This window comes from Eutrigla gurnardus (genome assembly GCF_963514095.1).
Source record: "Eutrigla gurnardus genome assembly, chromosome: 3".
Lineage (NCBI taxonomy): Eukaryota > Metazoa > Chordata > Actinopteri > Perciformes > Triglidae > Eutrigla > Eutrigla gurnardus.
This window is the reverse complement of record NC_139917.1, coordinates 19,138,187-19,147,988: the sequence shown is the minus strand read 5'-3', so window position 1 is coordinate 19,147,988 and position 9,802 is coordinate 19,138,187. Positions and strand designations below refer to the sequence as shown.

The window sequence follows — 9,802 nt, the reverse complement described above, 5'->3', positions numbered from 1 at the left end:
GGAAATATGTAAGCATTCCATTAAGTGTGTCACTTTTCTCTAATAGGCCTTACATAATTAATAAAATAAGTATTGGAATTGAATACTTGACTTTCAAGATAAGTGCATTTACTCAAGCAAATAGTCTTGAGTCTACTTAAAGCTCCTAAATTCATCGTAAAAAGTTACCTAAAAAATTTAAGCGAAACTGTCCCACCATGTACAGGATCTATCGGTCTATAAAGCGCGGTATTTGCCTGGTTGCCTGGCAGGCCCACTTTACGGCACAGTAGCGCCCTCTTGCCGCTTGCAGGCAGCCAGATCCCCCCCTGTAGCCTGTGATGTCTGGGCCACAGTAACGGGACAGCAGGTTCAACCTTCAGTCCCTGTGAATGGGGATGGGCGAACAGTAACGGCTCGGTGTTTATACATTACTCATATTGCTATACTGCGGGATTTTTTGCATTAATTCAAACCTCAGACGCATTTCGCTTTTGTCTAATTGACTCTTTCGTCAATTAGACAACACTGGGTTTTGCTCCCGTCCGTCATGGCGATTGCACACGTAGCAACCGAGTACGTTTTTTCCGACTTTCTGTTAAAGGACCCCACCGAGGCCAAGTACAAGGGGGTGCGTCTGGAGCTGGCCGTGGACAAAATAGTCACGTTTCTCGCGGTGGGCCTACCTTTGTTTCTCATCTCCCTTGCGTTTGCTCAGGAGGTGTCAGTTGGTGAGTTGTTAAATTCCTGCCAGGACTAAACCTTCATCGTTGAGGGTATAATCCTTTCAGTTTCATCATATAGAACAATGCATAGCGTCTTTGTCTCGCAGACTATAACGGCTGTAGCACACGTGTTTCATTTAACAGCACTTGCAGGTATGAAGCGATGTGACATGGATGCATTTAATGGAGTTATATTCAGTAAATGCCCATACAAAGAGAGAGAGATACGTGTTTGTTGGAGAAGGTGTGGTGTTAGTCTCCACCCTTGTGTTTTTCTCACGCCCAGACAGTGAGGCAGTCTCACTGCTGCTGCTGCTGCTGCTGATGATGATGATGATGATGGGAACTTTGGGCACATCGGCATGTGGCAGTTAATAAGCTGGTGCTTTATGGACTTGGGTTACTGTAAAGAACAAAATATTGCTCTCATAACGTGGTGGTCTGCTTTCCTATTTAGCATAAAAACAAAAATATCTACAGCCTCATCGGCAGTTTAGCAAATCTATGTAATCTTCTTAGGTCTGCGGTCTGTTGTTGTCATAATCTGCCAGTGCAGCCCCAGGTCCTCACACAGAATGGATCCATTGCTCTGCAAGCTTTGTGTTGCAAAGAAGAAAAGACATAATCATTATGGGCAGATATTGTTATTACATAATTCTAACAAAGTGATACACATTGTGGCCAAAGAGTCCTCTAAGTCCCTGTAAGCCATCACAGTGTTAAAGTTTATGTATGTATGTATATATATATATATATATATATATATATATATATATATATATATATAGTTTTTTTCAGCAGACATTTCACTTATGTTAAAATACTACAATATCTTAATAAACGTAATAAAAGTGGTGTTTGATGTGATGAATAATCATTTGTGTTGGACATTTTCCACTTTTGCATGCAAGACCTGTAAAAGAAAGGGCGCAGCTGACATCATTAACCGTTCTACCATAATGTAAAAGCCCAGTGCTTCATGCTCCAACCACAAACCATATACAGACTGTATGTATATGGAAACAAAGGGAAGAATTCTGGAGTGAGAATGGGCTTAGTTTGTATAAAGCATTGTTCTATAATATTAATTTGTCTTCCCCTGTTACTGTCTGGTGACTATCTGGGTCATTTGTGACTTGTACATGCCCGATTGAACTTCCATCTCCCTAAAGAGGCATGATTGGTTACACAAAGTATGCGTAGAACCACCCACCAACAAATTAGGCCATGAGTGCTGCGGCGGGAGGTTGTGGTCTTTGTTTCAAGAATGTGTAATAATTCTTCGCTTTCCTCTCCCAGGTACCCAGATCAGCTGCTTTGCTCCCACCAACTTCTCTTGGAGACAGGCTGCGTATGTGGACTCATTTTGTTGGGCAGCAGTACAGCAACAAGGTGACAGCTCACCACTATGGCTGCACAAGGTACAGACGCCTCCCCAGCATGCACTGCCAGTGAGAAACATCAGTGCTGTCAGGTGGAATGTGTGGGTGTTGGGATGTTTCAAGTCTTAATACTGTTATGTAGTTACCAGTATTTCATCAAGGAATGGCCACGCATATGTTCCTAAAGATCATTGACCAATGAGGCAGGCTTGAAACTGACCACACATTTCTCATGCAGTCTGAAAAAGAGAAATGCATGCTTTCTCATTTTAATCTTAGAAGAGAGGAAGCATGTTGCTTGTCTGTCTGTGGCTCTGGTGACATAAGGAGAATATGATGGAGAAGATGATGGTGCAGCCACAAGGCTAGATTAGTTTAGGTTAAGGTGAGGCAGAGACAGAATGCCAACCTGCAAATGTTTTCCAATGAGGATTTTTAGGCATAGATTGGTAAGAACTAAGTAAGAACAATAATAAAGTATACATTTAAGCATGATAGATGCTAGACTGGAAGACATCAGTTCTGCTCCTACACTAATAATGCCCAGGAATAATCTTTGTCTTTCTGACGGGTCTTTCTTGTGTTGTCTCTGTTTCTCCTATTCCCTCAGTTCTTCCCTTACATCCTGCTCTTACTGGCCATCCTCATGTATATCCCGGCCCTGTTCTGGCGTTTCACTGCAGCTCCGCACCTCTCCTCTGACCTGAACTTCATCATGGAGGAGCTGGACCGCTTTTATAATCGGGCCATCAGAATGGCCAAGAATATTGCATCCTTAGAGAGCAAAGGTGCATCTGAAGAAACCCAGAGGTAAACTCCTTGTTATTACTCACTGTTTCTAGTTATATTTCCTTCAGATATACTTGTTATCGTAAAAAGAACTGTATTAGGTAAATACTGTTGCATTTGCATTCTGAAACGCAGGTTACCTTTTACGTTAAATGCCCTTTTCTGCTGCAGTGCTTTGGATCTGACCGAGAGTTGCTTCAAATACCCTTTAGTGGAGCAGTACCTGAAGACCAAGCGTTTCTCCCACTGCCTGGTGGTCAAGTACCTTTCATGTCGAGGCATGACTCTGCTGGTCCTCCTGCTGGCTTGCATCTACCTAGGCTACTACATCCGACTGGCCTCTTTCACTGACGAGTTCCCATGTGACCTGCGTACAGGGGTGCTGAAGAACGACAGTCTGGTGCCGGCTGCCGTGCAGTGTAAGCTCGTGGCAGTGGGTGTCTTCAGGCTGCTCAGCTACATCAACCTGGGGGTGTATGTGCTTATTGCTCCGCTGGTGGTATACTCTGCCCTTGGACCAGCTCGCCAGAGCTCTGGCTTCCTCCGGCCATATGAGCTGCTGCCGGGTTTTGGCGCTTTGGGCCTGGTCACCCCTTTCTACAATGACCTCAGTATCTACCTGTTGTTCCTGCAGGAGAATCTGAGTGAACTCAAATCATTTAAGTGTCTGCAGGTGGGTGCCAGCACAGATACTGCACATTCAATACTGTGGTTACCTGTGTTTGCTGTTGCCTTTTCTTTGACAAAGAAGTAACTTGTCTTACAGGTACTTGAGTTGTTGCAAGAAGCTGGTGATGAGGGCTTTGACACCATGTGCCTGCTGCGAACTCTGGGTCAGGTGAAGACCGACCGATTGGACAGTAAGAAGCCGTGCTCAAGCAAGAACAACATAGAAACGAATACACCCGGGGAATGATTCCTCTGCGGTAAGACATCATATTTAGTCTTCTAGTAGAGTTTATGTGACTGTTTACGTGATGGATTTGACCTTGAATGTGTTTTATTTTCCTTCAGATCTTTCTGCCTTGTTCCTAAATAACAGACCGGAAAACGATAAGTGATGGGAAAGAAGAACTGTGAGGAAAAGCATGTGCACTTACATTTATCTGAAATGCTAGTGGTGTATTGGACTGCAGCAGCGTAGTCCACGTCAAAAGCAGAGGACTCTATTCATTAACAAAGTCTGTAGTTTTCTGTAATTTTACTCCTCAGATGTCTTATTTTTAGTAAATGTGAATACTTCAAGGACAAGTGTCTCAGGTCTGAGGCAATATGCTGCTCAACCCGTACCTTGATTTTTTTTCTGAAATGAAACTCCTATGTTTCTACTTTTTCTATGGTACATGCTACTTTTCTCAGGATATTAAATGCCTTCCAAACATAATGTATAATGTTCATTGGTCTGAAGTCTGTACATTCATTTTCCACGTGTCCACTTTCTGGCCTTTATGTTAGAGAGAGAAGTTTCTCAACACAGGGTATTATTTAAAGTTGAAGTGGTGCCCCACTCAATAATAAGAAGATGTAGTGATTGATGAAAGATTGTCCATCCAAAGTAAGCATAACATGAATTCTTAGGTATTATAACAACCACTGGATTGTAAAGCACTGGTGGCAGCTCTGCATTTTACATGAACGATGACTGAATCGTCTTTGGGTGAATACAATGTCAATATTAATTGTTGTCACCGGTAAAGCCTTTCAGGCTTTCAGGAGATTCTACAATTAAAATAATGTTGCTATCAATGATATCATTACGACCCAGTACTGCCAACTCAAATGTGAGTAAATTCCATTTCACTCTCCTTATCAAAGATACTGATTTCCTGAATAATTGTTACCAGAAAACTAGAAACATTTGTACATTACAATACGATGTAAAGAACTGCACTGCAATAAATATGATGCATAAAAAGTAATTGTTTGTGTATTGATCTTCGTCTGTGGTGTACAAAGCCTTTACTTATGGTAGGATTGTATTGGATTGCATTATAAAGTGTCTCTATATGTAAATGTGGCAGGGGGAGAAATACAGAGTCCATAAAAGTTAATATAGTATAATATATTTGTATGATAAAGGTCAAGTAATTCATTCGTAGGACTGTTGCGATAAGCAATAAATCAATTAATCGCATGATAACTTTTAATAAGCTCCGTAACTTTGCCAGCCGCGATAATTTAAATTTTTCCTTGCATCTCTCCACCTGAGTTTTCACTCCGGTGCATCACCGTCTAGCCCTCGTTACGTGTTGTGTCAGTTACCTGTCAGCGCACAGGCTCTATGTGGGGAGACGGACCCCTGATGTAGCATGTAGCATCGGAGCCCCGCTAGTAGCAAACACGCTCGTTGAGATTAGGAGTTTTAAAAACATGGAACTGGTTTCAAAGCCAAACATGACAGCTGCGTATATTTAAAAAAAAACACAAAAAAAACGCATTTAGTTGCTATTGATCTGATCTTGCTATTTGTTTACGGTTGCCATGGTAACAGTGTTTTTGGTTTACGGTTGCCATGGTAACGGTTGCTATGACAACAGTTGTTTTGTTTACGGTTGGCATGGTAAAAAACAACTGTTGTCATAGCAACCGCTACCATGGCAACCATAAAACAAAAACACTGTTACCATGGCAACCGTAAACAAATAGCAAGATCAGATCAATATCAACTAAATGCACTTTGATAAATGCGTTTTTTTGTTGTTTTTTTTTATATGGCAGCTGTCGCGTTTGGCTTTGAAACCAGTTCCATCTTTTTAAAACTCCAAATCTCATTTTTTTTTTCATTCATTCATTGGAATTATGGTCAGATTAAAATATGTATATTGCTCTTAGCCTATGTGTATCTTCTTGGAATTTATCTAGTATTATATTTTGTAAAAATATGCCTCTCTGCTGACAGTAGACTAAGTCAGTCCATATTTGTGATTGGTCATGTGCTAAACACCGCCCCTTTGATGTGAACGCGCTCAGAGAACAACCCTGGGTTGACAGACCGAGCTGATGACCACGTCATCGGACCGTTTCGCGGGATCGTTGTTATTAGTGCAAACCGAGTCAGATAATCTAAATCACATCCCGGGTATGTGTACTCTTTTCGTAGTGAGCATCTGGTCTTGTGTGCTGCTCTTGGGGCGTAGCCCTTCGTAGCTTCAAGTTCGTTGAACAATATGATTGGATGGGATGTTCAAATCGTCACCTCTGTTGTCCAATGGCGTCCGAGAACCGAAGCTTCGTTTGTATTTGGTTGGTGAATCGAGTACCGTCTTAACGTATTGAGAGATTGGTTTGTGCAAAACACAATACGGCTGTTGCACAAGTGCTGAAAGTTTAGTCTTACCTCGACAAACATCCCCTTAGCTGTAGCATGTTGTAATCGCTCCCTCACATGCTGGTGAGTCTGCCTTGTTTCCGTTTTTCGCTGTACACATCCTGGCTAACTTTAGCTGTAACAGAGACGGTTCAGAACAGCTATAAGTAGCTTAGCTAACTTAGCTATATTAGCTTAGCTGAAAAGCTTAGCTATGGTATACAATTGGCTGTTAAAAGTTACGCGTTTACTCCCTGTCTTTAGTAAATGTTTTTACTTAATGTAAAACAAATACTAAAACATCTATGTAGTGTTAGTGTACAAAATACATAACTCTGTACACTAACGCTAACAAACCATGTTAGCATTTGCTAACCGGAACAGTTGCCTTGTTTGAATGCTTTGGCTGTCTGTGCTCTTATGGTAGACGTAGGTGAGTATTTAAAGCTGTACTATGTTTTAATGTACAGTAAGGTCTCCCATCCCCATCACCCTGACACGAAGCGGCAGACATGGTGGAGCCAAAAACACACAAGTTTACATCCCTAGAAGAGGAGCTGGGCTTCTGGAAGGAGCAGGCAGAGGCACACCGGCAAAGGTAAAACATTGACATTAGGAAAACAGAGACCTTAAAGATGTATAATAGGCAACTTAAATACCAGTCATGCATATTATACAACACACAGGAGGGAGTGAGTTATTTTTGGTAGTAAACATTCTTTTCGTCATCAGGGCTGATGAGTCTCAGGAGGAGCTGCAGGAGTTTCAGCAGATGAGTCGAGACTATGAAGCAGAACTGGAAACTGAGCTGAAGCAGTGTGAGGGTCGAAACAAAGAGCTGCTTTTAGACAACAACCGACTGCGCATGGAACTGGAAAGCATTAAGGTAGAGCACCTTGATTATAAATAGGTCTTGGCCCCTGCAGAGCTTGACAAGCTTTGGCGCTCCAGTTTGTGGCGAGTGATGAAGATAGAAACGCACCCACTGATGGCCTTTAGCCGACCCATATTCAGCATATATTTGCCACTGTCACTTGGAAAATTGCTGTCTTGCTGTTAGGCAATTGGCTGCTATATATAAACATCAATGAGGGATGTGAATGTAAGATTGTACTAAAATCCCCTGATTCCTCAAATGTTGTTGGGGGCAAAGAGGAGAAAACAACATTCAAAGGAAGTTTTTTGTCTCTGCTAGTGTCTTAAAAAAAAAAAGGATCCTCTTATTAAAATGTGCCGGCAGCTGCATTGATTAGGCTAATCTACCATGACACCCAAAGCTGGTGATATGTTGAATAATTTGATTTCTGTGTGCTGCTTTCAGGACAAATTCGAGGTTCAGGTTTCTGATGCCTTCAGGCACATCTCGACCATGGAGGAGGAACTGGCACAAACCTCAGCAGTGCGAGATCACCTGCAGAAATACATCAGAGAGCTAGAGCAGTCCAATGACGACTTGGAGAGGACCAAAAGGTATATGTCTAAGACTTCTCTGTCAAGGCAAAAACTAATTTACTTACTGCCGTCTTTAAATACACATGCACACACATGGTTAGATGGTGGCACACAGAGCCAGTGTGCACAATAGATCCAGTGTTAACCTTTATCGGCCCATCCTCTCTGCTTGTCCCAGGGCTACCATCATGTCTCTGGAGGACTTTGAGCAGCGGATGAACCATGTCATCGAGAGGAATGCATTTCTTGAAAGCGAGTTGGATGAGAAAGAGAACCTGCTCGAGTCTGTTCAGAGGCTGAAGGATGAAGCAAGAGGTATACACACAAACGCACACTGTAGCTTCGCAAGTTCACAAGAACTGCTGATTTCTCTGCAAACTCACACATATGACTAACTCAGTGAATTTTAATAGCTGATGTATTTTGAGCATTTGAGGAGGAAAAAAATAATTATAAATAAAGACTATCAGTGTGGACTTGTTCATGTCAGTCAGCTGTACACTTTGCTGAGTGCTCAAATGTATCTTTAACAGTAGACATTTTTTTTAAATCTATGCCTTATAGTCTTTGGTGTTGGCATGGTGTCCAAAGGGATGGACTGGTGGCAGCTCTAAAATGTTAATACTAATTGTTGACACCGGTAACGCCTTTCAGACATTCAGGAGCTTATACAATTAAAATAATTTTGCTGTCAATTATATCATTATGCGCCAAGTATAGACAAGTCAAATGTGAGTAAATTCCATTTACTCCACTGGAGTCTTTGTCACTTCCAAAAAGCTGACTCACAGTAAACCTGTGTGTCCCGTTTGTATCAGACCTTCGCCAGGAGCTGGCCGTGCGTCAGAAGGAAAGACGACCATCCAGCAGCCTGGGCAAAGACACGGATCGAGCAGATCTGCCGTGCCCCTCGGCTAGTAACCCATCAATCCCCGTCACACCCTCCAACAAACCTATCAGCTCGTTTGCCACGCCCCCTGCTTCCAGTATCCGGCGAGGTAAACGGAAAAACTTTGACTGCAATATAATAACTTCAGAGATGACTACCAATTTCATATTAACACGTGTGCACCTACTCATGTCTGTTTTGTTCCAGGTGATGGTCTAACAGGGACTCCTCTCACAACATCTGCTAGAATATCTGCACTCAACATTGTCGGGGAACTGCTGAGAAAAGTCGGGGTAAGAGATCTAAAAATAATACCATGACAGTTCCCAATAAATACATCTATCTATTATCTGTAACCGCTTATCCTCTACAGGGTGGCACAGGGCTGACACATAGAGACAGACAACCATTCATGCTCACATTCACACCTATGTGCAATTTAGAGTCAGTTAACTCGACATGCATGGATTGTGGGAGGAAGCCAGAGTACCTGGATAGAACCCCTGCTAACACAGGGAGAACATGCAAACTCCGTGCAGACGGATCACCCAAACCTGAGCCCCTCTTGCTGTGAGGCTAACCGATACACCACCGTGCAGCCCTCGATGATTAATCGCTGTACGGAACTGTGTTATCACAGAATCACTTATAGAATCACAAGAATGTTGTTCTTCACGTATGAGCTAACTGACTGTTTTAATCTCCCCACCAGAATCTGGAGTCAAAGTTGGCATCCTGTCGAGACTTTGTATACGACACGTCTGTCGGCAGACCAGCACTTCCTCCTGGGCCTGGTAGTCCTGGTTTAGAAAGGGGCCACGACATCCAAGCCAGCAGCATGAGCCCCCCTCCTCAGTACGACAGGTGAGACAGAAACAAAAGCAGCACAGTCTGTAATGTAACTACTGGAAATAACTGCTGTTAATAATTACATAGAATAACGTTTTTCTGGTAAAGGAACAATTTACTTGTACTTAAATATATGCTTCACTGTTTTCATGGTGATGTAAACTACAAAATCAGCTTTGTTTAAACTTCTAGGAAGTTGTCATGTTATTTCATGTCTGTGAAGCCAACAAACATTGGGAATAAGATGTGTAGTTTTGTCTGAAGTTGATGTGCTGGATCTTATCTTGCAGTTTAGTGAAGAGGTTGGAGTTTGGACCAGCTCCCCAGAGAGTCGTCTCGCAGGGTGCCCAATCTCCGCAGGGAGGGGTCAAGATTCTGCTATGAGAGGGGGGGGGAAGGAGAACCACCTCCCTCATTCAAAAACCTGACA

The 9,802-nt window shown here is 42.5% G+C and overlaps 2 protein-coding genes across 2 annotated transcripts; both read left to right on the top strand.

Moving 5' to 3' along the window:
- The first annotated feature begins 295 nt into the window (after positions 1-295).
- On the top strand, positions 296-4,023 carry LOC311010907 (pannexin-1-like). Its single transcript, XM_084005550.1, has 6 exons — positions 296-710; positions 2,004-2,125; positions 2,697-2,896; positions 3,047-3,548; positions 3,642-3,801; positions 3,890-4,023. The coding sequence occupies exons 1-5, from the start codon at positions 530-532 to the stop codon at positions 3,789-3,791; spliced, it is 1,155 nt and encodes a 384-aa protein (XP_083861676.1). The 5' UTR covers positions 296-529; the 3' UTR covers positions 3,792-3,801; positions 3,890-4,023.
- Positions 4,024-6,114: 2,091 nt separating this feature from the next.
- On the top strand, positions 6,115-9,759 carry LOC311010755 (nuclear distribution protein nudE homolog 1-A-like). The gene is made up of 9 exons (XM_084005360.1): positions 6,115-6,266; positions 6,653-6,780; positions 6,915-7,068; positions 7,504-7,652; positions 7,813-7,949; positions 8,453-8,632; positions 8,731-8,816; positions 9,236-9,387; positions 9,663-9,759. The coding sequence occupies exons 2-9, from the start codon at positions 6,695-6,697 to the stop codon at positions 9,754-9,756; spliced, it is 1,038 nt and encodes a 345-aa protein (XP_083861486.1). The 5' UTR covers positions 6,115-6,266; positions 6,653-6,694; the 3' UTR covers positions 9,757-9,759.
- The last annotated feature ends 43 nt before the right edge of the window (positions 9,760-9,802 follow it).